Genomic DNA, 14,919 nt, shown 5'->3' on the forward strand with positions numbered 1-14,919 from the left:
CTGTTTCCATCAGTTGAAGGTCAGACTGCCTCAGATTTGATTGCCCAGCTGCTCTCTGGCCCCTTTTCCCGGCATTAGGTATTGTGAGACTAGGAATGGAGAGCACAAGAGAGCAGAGTGGGTAGAGGAATCATGTTTTCACAGTTTGCATACCCCGATTTGAGATTCTGTAAGGCTGACATATTTGTCCTGCTTGAAATAACTGGCAAACCCACTCTTGCTTCCCAAACACTCACTCATTCTTCTGCTCCCAAGTGAAAAGAAATAATCTCTCCTCCAGCAGCATCCATAGATGTGTCTAGCCCTACACAAGGAGCCTTGCCATAAATTGGGGTCTTTCTCTCACCCTTTGCTATTAACCCTTCTTTACTTTAGCTACCACTGTTCCTCCTCTGCTGCATGCTGCCCTGCCCCAAAGAGAGACAGCTCTACCCTGTAGAAATCCTCCCCTTCCTCTTTCCTTCTGCATCTGGACTTCTGCCTGGATTCAGAGAGTTCTAGCTCCTCTTTGCAGCCTCTCCCATTTCTGGATGGTGCCTGAACCTTAGTCCTTATCTCCTCCAGCCTCTGGTCTGTTTGCAGAAGAGTATAAAGGGGCTGACTCAGGGACAGAGTAGCAGTAGGAGCACCGATGGACTAGGCTGGTTGGATCTTTTACCTACTACATCCTGTTCTGCACCATGGGGAAAGTGGAGTCCAGCAAATTTAGCATCTTCATTCTCCTCTTCCTCCTTGGAGACGCTTTGCCCACCACAGAACCGTAAGCTACACAGGGGAGAATCTTGGCAGGCTGGAGACCTGCTTTTTCCCCCCCCCCCCCTCTGTTTCTTTGTATTTTATCTTTCAACTACCTTCTTTTACCTTGGAATAAAGACATGAGGGTTGGGTAAAATGTCTTCTATAAGCAGCAGCTCTAGTGCTTTTGAGGGACCCAGAAGAGTCATTGCAATTGAGGTATCAGTAAAACTGCAGCCTAAATAAATAATATGAAAAGGAGGAGAGCGGAAAGGAAGAGCGTTTGCTTTTTCACAGAGCTGACAGGATAGTACCAAACTACTTGCACTAAACTGATTATTTATGTAAAAGACAACTTGTTATAACTGTTTACACACACTTTTTCTGAAGGAAAAAACAAAAACAACCTGTTTTCTGAAAGACAAACATTTCGTTCATTTATTATCTTACTTCTAGGTCTAAATGCCTGGGAGACGTGAGTGGGCTTTTTTTTTTTTTTTTTTTTTTTTTTTTTTTTTTTTTTATGAATAACATGGAAGAGAAAAAAGAGCAAATGATAGATCTGGCATGACCAAAAATAGTTTTATTTCTCAATTCATATTTTTCGGTTCAGCCAATGAAATGAAAATTTCCTTCTCACCCAGGGTTATATGTCACTGTAGAACTGTGGCTGTTAGATCTGTGGAGTGCTAACAGACAGAGAGACTGTATCCTACTGCGTTCTTTCCTCACTCCCTTTTGCCCTGTTGGTATGTGAAGGAGTGACAAACATTGTCTGGCAAAGGCAACAACTGACTTTTTGCTCTTTTCACCACACCATTCATGGTCTCAGAACAGTGTTTCTGTTGTGATAGACCCTGGAAAAAATATCCCTTCCAAAAATTTGCACTGAGAATCTCACCTCATCCTCCCTTCCTCTTTCCAGGCAGTACATGGTGCTTCTGCCCTTTCTGATACACACTGATTCTCCTGAGAAAATCTGTGTTCAGCTGACTTACCTGAATGAGTCTGTGACATTGAATGCTGCAATTGAGTATCAAGGGGAGAACAGGAGCTTGATTGATGATGTGGTATCGGAGAAGAATTTGTTTACCTGCATTCCTTTCACTGTGAGTATCTTATTCCCTGTAGGATAAACTGTAAAGGCTCTGAGTTGTAATGAACAGAGTAACTATGAATAGGTATTCACTTTCCTCTTGGCTGAAAGTGTACTTATGTCTAGCCTCAAAATGCTGTCACTGATGAGCTCTCCTTAGCAAAGATATCTAAATGGGAGATGCTGAATCCTGGAGAACCTGCCCCATCTAGGACAGGAGGAGGAGAGGCCTGGAGAAAGAAGTGGATTTGGCAAATATGTTAAAAAAAATATTGTCTTGTAGCTGAGGATTTGCCCTACTAAATAGTATTATTGTGCTCTATATATCTATTCTAGTTTCCATGGAAATAAATAGGAGGCATTATTTTTGGAGTGACTTATATAATTGGCAGATCCTAAGTCTAAAGCAACAGTCTTGGGCAACTGGGAATGTTGGTCACCTGGCTCACTATACAGATTATATCTTTGGTCTGATGGCTGAAGAACTGGCTTTCAGGATACTTAACAGGTTGAGATCTATGTCACACATATACTGAAGACTGATTTTGTCACTTGGAGAGAGATGTATAAAGATCTGGTATGTCTGGTTTGAAAAAGGAAATGTTATGCAAAGACTAGAGAAGTTACCTGAAAGAAGAGGGGAATTGCTCCATTCCCATGTGAATGTCAGGGCCAAAAACGACAGATTTCCATCAAGGAAGTAAGGACTTCTTAAAAATGGGTTGCAGAGTTGAGCTCTGTTACTGCATAGTACTTGCATAACCACGGCATAGCAGTAGGAAAGTAGAGAAATATAGTACAAGAAGAGATCAGTCTCTTATTCCTGATTCCAATTCCTTCATCTCTGGGCCTGTCAGGATTACAACAGATTTATTATTTCAGGAAAGCCTGTTCAACAGGCCTTTACAAGTAGTCCATAACTCAGTTGCCTTCTTACAATTCTCCAGATTCCAAAATCAAAATCAAGCAGCCAGTCAACAGTCACATTTATTACTGTGACAGTGAAGGGGGAGACTCTGCAGTTCAGAAGCCGCAAGTCAGTGCTGGTCAAGAATTCTGAGAGTTTGGTCTTTGTCCAGACAGACAAACCTATCTACAAGCCTGGACAGACAGGTACAAAGTGGGAGGGGTGGAGATTCACACTCAAAGCAGAAACTCCTAAAACTGTTGTGCTATTCAGGCCAGATGCTGGCTGCTTTCAGTGGAGATTGGAAGATCAGTCTCTCACGGCTGAGATGTATGTTTCTCATGCTCCACATGGGAACAATTTGGAGAATTCTAAAGAACATGCACGTAACTGGTGCACCAATACACATTTCTTTTGTCTCTGGGAGTTCTGTTGTTGTGGTCCATGCAGTTTGATCCACTTTTGTGCAGGTTGCAGTTTTGAACTCTTGTTAAAACCACAAAAACTGGAGCAGTGACTGGATATTTATCTTATAGAAAAATGGGTGAAAGTTCAGACTAAGACATGAAATAGTTTTCAAAGCGGCAGCTGATTTTGCACTGTGAAGACCAGGTGCCTAAATGATTCACTTGCATTCATCCTTATTAACCTTCATATTGACCTTCATTGTCCCTATTGGCCTTCATAGAAGTTGATCTAGTTAGAAAAAAAATTACAAGACACATGTTAATTCCAATGTGAAAACATGATGTTGCGAAGTAGACAAAGGCAACTTGAATTTAACTTTGGTCTCAATTAAACAGTTTGTGATGCCCACTGTTGATAAGATGTTCACACTGCCATGATTTTGCTCCTAGCATCCTCTAATTAATATTTCCTACATGGGTAACATGGCATGATTTAGCTTTCCAGTGAATGCAGTTCCAGTAGAAGAGAATTAATCTGTTCTCTATTTCACCATGTGTTTGCAACTACTGTTTTCTGGTTGGTGACCACTCAGTGAAACCTCACTCTGCCTTTGCCCATTAGTCCTTTTCAGAATTGTTTCTCTGGATGAAAACTTCCATCCCTTGAATGAAGAGGTAAGTATGACACCTTTTTCAATCACTGTTTGGCTCTAAGTCACCTTTGTGGGAAAAGTGAGGAAAGAGGTGTGTTTTGTGCAGAATTTACAGTGCACAGAGATAGTTGTGCAATTTCCAGGTTATTTCAGATCTTGCTAGCAGGATCTGTTCTTCAGATTTCTGCATTCTTGGAGAGGTTAGAGATTATAACTTTAAATGGACAGTGCTGGTGTAAAAACCTCAACAGTGAGAAAATCTGCCATTATCATAGCGGACATGCCACAGTTGGTTTAGCTGACAAATTAGTATTAAGCAAATATTTAATACAAATTGTCGCCATTCTCTTGATATATATCTAAGCGCTCTGTTGCTCCCTATCAGGGGTTTTCTTCCTTATCCCATTGTATTAATAGCTTTTCCCCCAATATGTTAGTAGCCATAGTCATTTGACTGCATTGTTTGCACTCTCTCTAAACACATATTCTGTTTAATTTCTTCCCTTTCTAGCTTCCACTGGTCTATATTGAGGTATGTATATACATTAAATTCATGTTAAAAATCTGTCACACTTCTCAGTTGCTTCAAGATGATTCTTGTCTATTTAATTTATACAGCAGGTCCATAAAATTTTTCAAATACATTAAGTTTTAACTTGTGTTATGATACTTATGGTCTAGGGCTCATTTTGTTGTTCAGCCCTGAAGTCCTCAAACAGTCCTGCTATTTCTGCCCTACAGCCTGCTTTGATTCTGGGGTTGTGCCTACCCTCGCTACTTATGCTAGTGCTTTTTAGTTAGTTGTTACTGCAGTCTTATACTGTTCTCACAATCTCATTGTGGTCTCATTTTCTGTAGGATCCAAAGAAAAACCGTTTGTACCAGTGGACAAAGACTGAGTTAAAGGATGGGTTAATCCAGCTGTCTTTCAATCTCTCTACTGAGCCCATTCAAGGAACTTACTCAGTGATGGCACAGAAGGCTTCTGGGAAGACAATCCAGCATCCCTTCTCTGTGGAGGAGTATGGTAATTGTTGCAGCAGTTCTTAGCAGCTATTCCAGTAGGGGCATGAAAGAGGAATTGGACAGGATGGTAGATATGATCAAGATGTCCTACAGGGCTGGAAAATACCTCTGTGTTTTCTCCTTCATAAGCATTATCTGTTCTGGAGGAGTGAAGACTGAAGGACTCAAACAGCCGATCTCTACTCCTTTCTAAAACCCAGGCCATGCAGTGCCCATATTAGCAAGGCTTCCAGCATGAGCAAGTATGCTTGTGTTGGTGACCAGTGGCTGTACCTCCTTTCAGAGGTGATTGAAGTCACAGCCTCACATTCAGCTGGCTACACATATGTTAAGTGTCATACTCTGAATCTAGGTCTCCTTTGAGTTGTAAAGTTCTGACCTTCTGGTGTAGGCTGGGGCTGTAAATATCTCCTGGCCTCCTCCACAAGCCTCTCATGATGCCTCAATGCCTTCTCTGGTGATCTCATTCCTGTGTCAGTCCAGTCTGCTTTGCTAGGAACTGGAATCCTAATACAAACTTGCACATGGTTCCTACTTCCTCCTGACATCACCTCCAGTGATCACTCCACAACATCTCAGCAAGCCAACTGCAGCCTGCATTACGTGGTCTGCCATGATCATACAGCCCAGATGAGCCTTCTGGAAGTTCACTGTCCTCTTTAATTTGCATGGCTGCCTTGAATTTCTCCTAGTTCCGCCAAGATGGTCACTGTCCATGACCTCTCCTGCAGCAGGGTTTAGATGTGAGGTCATCTTGTGATAAGTCAACAGAGAAGCTAATGGGTCATTCCTGTTTTCCAGACTGGTAAGGTCTACATGCTTTAGAAATGCAGAGATAAAGGCTGCAATCCCATCTCTAAATATTTGTGATAAACCTTTGACTTAACTTACTATATCATACTGCTATGAGACTGATAACCCTTGTGTTACCTAAGGAGTTGCTTTATTTTAGTAGATAGTGTCGTAAAGCAGTTTTCTTACCTGACATAGAGGCTAACTGAACACCAGTGGTTTTCATTGACTTCATTGGGACATGTAGATGACACTGGCCACAAAAATCTGACAGCTTGGATGCAAAAGGCTTTCAGGACATTAGTAAGAACAGCCTTAGAGTGGCCTTCAGGTTGCTCATTCTTATGTTATTCCCCACCACATAAACTCTTCTCCTTTGATTTTCCTGCAGTGCTTCCAAAATTTGAAGTAACAGTGAAAATGCCCAAGGTTATCACCATTCTTGATGAGCAGCTGACGGTGACAGTTTGTGGTCTGTGAGTGCCATTCTTCTTTCAATACTTCTTTGCTTCAGGTTTTATTTTAGCATTACTGAAGTCTAGTTGGGAGGTTTTATTGCATTTCTTAATCACTCTTGAGGTTATAAAGCTATACAAACCATTAGCAAAAAGGCTTTATAAAATTATTGCTTGAGCCACTTCAGAGTACGTAGAACTACACTGTTCTGTTTTTTGAGGGGAGTATTTTTACATTCTTTCATATAAAAGTCATAGAGGATTTAAGATCAGTTGCAGTGCTAGAGAAGATGTCTATTTAGTTCAGCTGAGAATTTTTATCTGTGACTTCTACATAAAAAAAAAACATAAGTCATATTTCCTCTGGGCTACATCATTTGACTCCACATGGCATGTTCCACATGCATCTTGCAGGAAAAGACAAGGAATGGGCTGAAAAATGAACTGAAAAACCCATCACACGTACATAAACCAGTTGCATCAGCATTAGGTGGTAGGATAGATACTTGCGTCATGTTCTTTAAGCCTAGGGTGTACTGTCAACAAATAAGCATTATTGTACAGATAAAATAATGCAAGAGTAGTAACATATAGCTGTAATAGTACAAGAAAAAGTGTAAATAGGTAGCCAGGGGTTATTTATAGGAAAAACTCATCAATTCTGAGGCCTTCAGTCAAGATGGAAAACATTGATATATGTCACCAAAACTCCACAAAAGAGCAATCTCCAGAAGGAGATGCTGCCTTAGTGGTGGTTGGCCCTTTTATGAAATCTAGGAGATGTGGAGTCAAGCTCCACCCCTTCCGGGAGCACAGCTGAATTACCTTCACTTGTGCTCCCACAGCTGACCTGATACTTGTCTTAGATGGTTAATCAGAGGTTCAGGCTGTGATTAACAGTTTCCCATACAATTATGGTAAATGACTTTTGCAAAGTTATGTCTTATTCCCAGGAATTCAATCAGAATTATAAAATTCAGTGTTGTACTCATTGCTAACCTTGATCCTAAAATGTTACCAAATTTATTGCTGCCTTTTACTTGGTACAATTACCCTACTATATCCTGGATGCAGTTCTGGCTCCACCTGTGGTGAACTAACCATTTTCCTCTATCTCTCTTACACTGATAATAGCTTTGTTTTTCCTGTCCTCTCTGCTTATAGATACACATTTGGCAAGCCTGTTTCTGGCCATGTGACCTTCCGTGTCTGCAGGAATTTTGAATACCAAGCCACTACTTGCTTTGGTGAAGAGGCTAAGGCAGTATGCGATGAATTCTCTGGACAGGTGAATTTTGAGTATTCATCAGGTGGAGTTATAGGAGAAAATGTTGTTTATTGAGCCTGCTTTGTAGGTATAACTTTGCTCTGCTGGAGAAACATGAATGTGAAGAGAGGAGTGATTTTAAGGAATTTGTACTTTAAGGAAGACTGAAGAAGGAATGAAGACTGGTGCAAGTTGAAATGTGAAAGCTCTGTGTACTAAGGAAGATGTGTATGTAAGCAAGAAAGCAATATAGAAGGAAAAGAATAAAGTAGCAAAATAGCTCAGTAGATTAGATGATATAGGGGACTAATAAGATAGAAGAGATGAGCAGTTAGCTCAGAGGTTGAGGTTGGCTTACACTGCAGAATGTGTGTGGGATCAGAAGCTGTTGTTTGAGGCAAGAAAGGAACAGAAATGGTGGGGGGTGGGGGGGATGATACAGTTTAAGGAGAGAGGAAAGGAATGTGAATTTAGGAGCAGCTGTTAAGACAGAGACACCACACATGTCCTTGACTTTGCTCTACAGAGCAAAACTGTTTGGATCATAGACAAGTGCACCAGTACTAATGTAATTGACAGAAACAGAGGTAATAACAGTTGTGGAAATAAGCTAGGATAATAGAGTAAGCAGAAAAGAGCTTGGTCCTTCCAGTATGCTGTGGCATCATTCCTGCAATTGTCTCCGCTGCTGCTATCCATGCTGAACAGAAATATGAATACTGCAGTATTCCTCTGTTCCAGGTAGCTCCTTCCTGTCTTGGACATGAAGATGCTAATAAGAGGTGGCAAGTGTTGGAGATACTTTTCTAGCTTTTTTTCTTCTTTATACACATACGATCTTTATCTATGGTTCATGTACCCCTCAAACTGCTTGTGCATTTTAAGTCAACATCTATAATCTAATGTGCCTGTCATGTGGCAAACATTTCCTGTGTGGCATACACCTGAATAATTCTCTGTGCTTCGGTGTCAAGAGTTTAGAATTGCAAACTTCATACACACACAAACAAAAACCTAGGTTTCAAGTTCTTTGCTTGATGTTCCTGCGGGTACTTCAGAAAGCTCAATGCCATGTTATTTATAGGTGTTTTCCAGTTTTGATAAAAACAAAGAAGAGAATGACCTATGAGCTTATGGGCTTCTCTTCCATTTCAAGGTAGCATGTAGTGATGAGATCATTAAGTTGGATGAACATTACAATACACAAGACTGCAATATTCTTTTTTTTTATTTTCTTCCAAAAGACGGACAACCATGGCTGCATTTCTAGACTGGTAAAAACCAAGTTATTCCAGCTCAAGAGAACTGGATATCAGAACAAGCTCCACGTGGATGCTAGGATTGAAGAGGAGGAAACAGGTATGAATTATCTGGGTCAAAGAGGCAGATAATAAACCCAGGGGATACCAGCAGAACAGACTGCCAAGTATGAGGAAGAAGAAAAGTAGACTCCCACTTTTGGATTTTAAAACTTTTCTGCTCATATTCCAAGAGCATCAACTAAATGGTTGTCCAGCAAAGGAAGGTTGGTCTGGAGTAATTCTTGTCAGGGAGATGCAAATCAATCCTTCATGCTTCTCTGCAGGAACTGTGTTGACTGGAACAAGCTTTTCTGAGATCACAACTACCATCAGCAAAATTACCTTTGAGAATTCAGATTCCTACTACAAACCTGGAATCCCCTTCTTTGGGCAGGTAGGAAAACAGAGAAGTGAAGTGTCATGAGAGCTTAACAATCATGCTGCTGAATCTCCTGGGTGGATACTTGCCTACCTCTGCAAAAGACAGCTAATATCTGTGGGCATCCACTACTTTGCAAGTTCTGTAACCAGAGAAGCAGCTGAGAGCATAAGCCTCTATTCTTCTGTTTCAAGTTCTGCTTCTCTGGTATCCTGCTTAATAAGAAGCCTTACTTGATGTTAATGCATGTCAGTCTGTGTCCACTCTTCTGACGTGGAGGTAGTGATAAAAAGGATTTAAAAAATCTGCAGCTCTCCTTGGAACATGTAATGTATGTGTAAATGCAGTGGAAACTTCTCTGTTTCCAGACCCAGCATCCCCAGCTTTGTGACATATCAATCCGTACAGGTGGCAAGCATTGCTGTCCTGTATCATTCTGTCTTTACTCCTACAGGTTAAACTTGTGGATGGGTCTGGTGCTCCAATTGCCAATGAAACCGTGAGGATTTCTTTACAAGGAGGCCAGGAAATGAACTACACAACAAATGAAGAGGGCAGGGCAACATTTGCCTTGAATACATCCATGTTGGACTTTGATTCTGTTGGAATTAGGGTGAGTCCTGGGGGCAGAGGAGGTGATGAATTAACCAGCAGGATTTGGAAGACTATTTCTGAAGTTTCTTCTATAGGTACGAAAGTGCTTAGCTTCTCACTCCTGATTGGTTGTGCCAGACTTGCCATTACTATGGTGGAAATAGCCATGCAGCAAACTAGGTTGCCATGTCACAATTGCGCTTAACTTGTATTTGATTTATGCTTGGCAATAGCACTATAGATTTAAAAGAAACATCAAAAGAACTTATAGTCCATCCTGCTCTATGATGTCACCAACCCTATCTAGTCAGGTCTGATACGTCTGACCTTTTCTTAAAAATATTCTGTGGTGATATGCTTCTAATGCATCACTGTCTTTTCAATTAAATAATTCCCCAAGTGTATCATCTAAGCATCTCTCGGGGTTTAATTTAGCAGTCCATATTTCTAAGCTGGATGATCTTTTAGGTCTTTTCCAACCTTGGTGATTCTATGATTCTCCATTATTTACTCAGGATGCCACTGTCCTGTCTTATATCTTCCAGAGTCATGTTTTTTTTTTCCTGTCATTGATTTTTTGTTTGTTTGTTTGTTTGTTTTTTGTTTGTTTATTTGGTTGGTTGGGGTTTTTTTTGGTAGAATACCATATTATCACAGAATGGCCTGGGTTGAAAAGGACCTCAAAGATCATCTAGTTTCAACTGCTCTGCTGTGGTCAGGGTTGCCAGCCACCAGACCAGGCTGCCCAGAGCCACATCCAGTCTGGCTTTGAATGCATCCAGAGATGGGGCATCCACAACCTTCTTGGGCAACCTGTTCCAGTGTGAAAAACTTCCTCCTAATTTCTAACCTATTTTCTGCTTTTCCAGGCAACTCATAAAACACATCCCTACTGCTTTGACCGTTCATGGGTTAATCCAAATTATCAAGATTCTTATCTCCACCTAAAGCGCTTTTACTCCCCTAGTAAGAGCTTCATCAAAATCGAGCCCACGTCTGAGACACTAAGCTGTGGCTCCTCAGCTGAGGTCCGGGTTCACTATATTCTTACACCAGAGGCTGTAAAAGAGAAGACAATCACATTCTACTACCTGGTAAGCTTGCACTTCCCATACAGTCACTGGCAATTGTGGAGGAAAGAGGTGGAGTTGGAAACAGCAGCTTATGGCAGCGGGCTTTAAACACTTCCCCATCATCCTCCACATGTTCTTCTCCCAGTAAAATGAGTGTAAATGTTTAGAGCAGAAGAGTGAGGATGTCCCATGTGCCCCCTGGGTGACCACTGGGACTGCTACAGAAGGCAGCTGAACAGGGTGCAGTTAGCTGTCTATTGCTCACACAAAGAGCTCTCTTGCTTTCCTCTCAGATCCACTCTCCTACTCTTAAGGTTTATCTCATGCGTAACCTCAAGCACTGCAGGATTTCTCATTCCTTTCAGGTGATGGCCAAGGGAATCATCAAGCAAGCAGGCAGCAGCATACTGGATTTGGACAAGGAAAGTGGTATGTTTCCCTCTCCTCACAAACTGTCTCTGACTTGGGAGATTATACAGCCATGGCAGACACACAACCTACTTCCATGAGGAATTCAGAGATCCACTTCTTTATGTTGCTGGAAGAGTCTGAACTTTCTTTTCTGTTTACTCAGTTTTTGTGTAGATTTTCTCTAACCTTTGTGCCACCTCTCTTTTTATTAACAGTGTTTTTCTGTGACTCCAGTGCACATAGGAGACACAGTCTGGTGGTCCGTTTTTAGAAACTGAACTAAAATTCAGCTTACTTATACACCAGAGAACAGACCTTTGCATTCAGACAATGAGACTTACTTATCTCTGTGAGAACAAATTCATCCCAGTTGGAATCATAGTTTCATTATCACCAGGATGAAGTTCAGCATGAAGGGAAACGTGGAAATTTGGCTGATCCAAGAGGTTTCCTGTACTTCAACTTTTTCTCTTGTTTTGTTTGCTAGTCAATGGGGTCTTCATACTACATCTGCCTGTGGAAGCTGACTTAGCTCCTGTGGCCCAAGTGCTTGTCTATACTGTTACCCCCAGCAGGGAGGTGATTGCAGATGCAACAAAGTTCAAAATAGAAGAATGTTTCAACAATAAGGTAAGTGAACACTTGTTTGAGAGAGTAGTTACACTATAGCCTGACCACACACACACATATATATATATATTAATTTAGCCTGACCAAGCTCATATATTTAGATTTACTAACACTGAACAAGTCACCAATCAATTGCTCTGGGTGGTTTCTCTGCCCAAACCCAGTAGGCACATCTAATACAGTATTTTTCAACTCCTATACATTTCATCTTGTAATTTCTGTTCTATATAAATGGAGATAAGCCTTGCTTAAACCTGCCATCTGTAGTGAACAGAGAACTTCAATAGCACTAGAGAGACTGAGAGAGCTGAAAGAGGACAAAAAAAAAATAAAGCTACCTGTGAACATATGGACCATGATTCTCTTATGGCCCCAAATATCTTTATGCAGAACAGTAAACTGATGTATGAGTGGCCCCAAGGTGCTCAGTAAAACTTAAAAATACTAGAAAGGCCCTGCTACAGGCAGCGCCTTGTCTCACTAAAAGCTATGCTGAATGAGTTATTGAGATTGGTTTCACTGTAATATGTTGCAGCACAGGAGGGATGTGTGCGTGTGCAGATATGTGTGGGATTCATGAGGATGGGACTGATGCACTCACCTGGCATCTTGCTAAGTTAGGGCACCCATAAAGTAATTTTTCCTATGGCTGCAGGTGGGCTTGAGCTTCTCTCCTTCTGAAGGCCTGCCTTCTTCTGATGCTCACTTACTGTTCAGAGCCTCCCCAAAATCCCTTTGTGCTGTCCGTGCTGTAGACAGGAGCGTTCTCCTCATGAAGCCTGAAGCTGATCTATCACCCAGCTCGGTAAGTACTTATTTTATGTAGCATCTCAAAGTCTGGTCAGGGCAAGAGCAGCTCAGAAGAAATAGTGAAGAAACCTTGTTAATGCTGACACAGAAATGCCAGAACACAGAAATAACCAGATTAACATGCTGTTTATAGCAAAAGAGTCAGTATCTCCAAATTCAGACGTCTTTTTAGGCTCACAGTTTCCCATTGCAACCACTGTGGGAGGGACTGTGGATGTGTGGATTTGATTGTTACAGTGCTTGTATCAATGTTCTTTAGCAGTGTTTTGTGACAGTGAATACTGAAAAGCTCAAAATATTTTGTCTTTCTGCTCAGGTGTATAACTTGCTGCCAGTGAAGGAGTTGCATAATTATCACCATGGTACAGACATGCTCCCAGAGGAGCCCCTAGAAGACTGTGTCCCCTTGAAGAAAATAATTCTGAATGGGATCACCTATTCTCCAGTAGTGGAGATTAACGAAGATGACGCTTACAGCATTCTAAAGGTATAGCCCTCTAGTATGGCTGGGGAGTAGAATGGGGGAAGAAATGAGAAAGAATGACTTCTGTTGCATGAAGCAACAAAGGAAGAACTTGTGAATCTCAATAGTTAAACACTGATTTTCATCTAGAGGTAAGTAAGTGTTATAAGCTTCACCTGTCTTACCAGTTGTGTTTGTAACTTAAACTTGCCAATCTTAAAGTTTTCTTGTTAAGTGAAAAAATTTGAGGTTAGCTTGAATTGATGTTCTAACTCAAGTTAAACAATTCTGTGCTATTATAGTTACCCCAAATAAATCAGCATGTCCTTGAGCAGCATTGTAGCCACAGATGTTTCCTTCCAGAGAGAGGAGACTTCATATCTAATCCCTGGCTCATCCTGACCCCTAGACTGGAATCAGACTGCAACTAGTATCCTAAAGGCAAGAGATCTATCCTTTAGCTTTTCTGAGCCACCAAAGACCAGGACTGAGGGGGTCATCTCAGGCTCCAATCCATTGGCAATACAGTTTTTACTTTTGAGGCAGTAAAGTATGAACAATACATCTGCTGTGTAAACCTCAATAGGAATGAGTTTCCAAAAACATATTCTGTTTCTCTCCCATAGGAAATGGGTTTAAAGGTTTTCACAAATTCCAAGGTGAAGAAACCTTGGTACTGCAGCACTAACAGTTATGTGCCTCACGAAGCTCGCGGTGCAGGAGGTAGAGTCATGGCTCAAGCAATGAGGACGAGTGGTAAGGGAACTGGGCCTTGCTGTCACATCAGTAATGAACTGAGAAGCTGTCTGTATTTTGGGGTGAATACCTAAGGATGGGGTTGTGGGCTGAGATCTTAGAAGGACTATTGAAGTGGTGGGTTCACAGGTGTCAATTTCTGCATGTCTCTGTGGGGCATGTCACTTTTGCTGGGTTGTGAGAGCCTACAGATAAGCTTTCATAACTCAGGGTTAGATGTCAGGTCTCCAGCTTCACAATTTTAATCTAAATATAAAAATGAGTTTGCCCAAAGTAAAGATGTTCAAAATGATTATTTAGTTAAGAACCTTTAAACTTTATCTGCTTGGGTGGATTTCTGTTTCCTTTTGTCAGAGTCAAGCACACAATATCGGAAACAGCTGCTTCCTCTAAGCCACTCACTTTTACTTCATGAAATGTTGTCCCACACACTGTGAGGTTCACTGGAGACCAGTGGGTAATACTAAAGGGCTAGCCCTTACTAAGTAATCCAGAAAATCACTGTTCATGGTACTGGTTCTACCAGTATAGCTTCTGATTGTCAGGTAGACTGCCACTTTCTTATAGCAAATCATGATGCTGAGATAGATCTTGTTTGTTTGGAATTATCAGCCCTAGAGCCTAGTAGAGCCTATAAAACATTCAGAACTCCTGAAGAGGTGACAGAGACAATCCGAAAGTATTTCCCAGAAACATGGATTTGGAGTTTAGTATCTACAAGGTGAGTGATTTGGGCAGATTCCTTCCTTACTTTTATAATGAAAGGTGTTTTATAAGATGAAAACACGAATCCTGTGTTTTCCAAGCCTTTTCAAATACAAGAAGTCCTTAACTGTTTGCAGAAATCACTTGACAGTCCTTGGAGATGGAACTTCCTCTGGCTATGCTTAGGTTTGTCCAGAGTATAGTTGTGAATTTGGAAGAAAATGTGGTGTGCCCTATGGTGAATGCTGTGTCCTCTCATTCAAAAAGGCATTACTGTTTAGAAGATCACAGATAATCACACTTCTGTCCTTTTTCTTTGTCTTTCAACAGCTCTGAGGGAAATGCTGAACTAGATGTGACCATCCCTGATACCATCACTGAATGGAAAGCCAGTGCATTCTGCATGTCCCCAGACACAGGCTTTGGCCTGTCACCAACAGTGTCCGTCAGAGCCTTCCA

The 14,919-nt window shown here is 41.3% G+C and overlaps 1 protein-coding gene across 1 annotated transcript in view; it reads left to right on the plus strand.

The window, feature by feature from the left end:
* Positions 1-508: 508 nt before the first annotated feature.
* LOC107318431 (alpha-2-macroglobulin-like) overlaps positions 509-14,919 on the plus strand; it is a 16,447-nt gene continuing 2,036 nt past the window's right edge. Inside the window, 19 exon segments of the mRNA XM_032441159.1 lie at positions 509-760; positions 1,661-1,844; positions 2,779-2,944; positions 3,768-3,820; positions 4,310-4,330; positions 4,657-4,825; positions 6,008-6,092; positions 7,236-7,359; positions 8,583-8,697; positions 8,924-9,033; positions 9,473-9,631; positions 10,482-10,706; positions 11,051-11,114; positions 11,584-11,726; positions 12,382-12,531; positions 12,853-13,023; positions 13,626-13,755; positions 14,368-14,476; positions 14,791-14,911. Coding sequence (XP_032297050.1) covers positions 681-760; positions 1,661-1,844; positions 2,779-2,944; positions 3,768-3,820; positions 4,310-4,330; positions 4,657-4,825; positions 6,008-6,092; positions 7,236-7,359; positions 8,583-8,697; positions 8,924-9,033; positions 9,473-9,631; positions 10,482-10,706; positions 11,051-11,114; positions 11,584-11,726; positions 12,382-12,531; positions 12,853-13,023; positions 13,626-13,755; positions 14,368-14,476; positions 14,791-14,911 — 2,379 coding nt within the window. The 5' untranslated portion in view covers positions 509-680.

The sequence above is a fragment of the Coturnix japonica genome, chromosome 1 (assembly GCF_001577835.2).
Source record: "Coturnix japonica isolate 7356 chromosome 1, Coturnix japonica 2.1, whole genome shotgun sequence".
In the NCBI taxonomy this organism is placed as follows: Eukaryota; Metazoa; Chordata; class Aves; order Galliformes; family Phasianidae; genus Coturnix; species Coturnix japonica.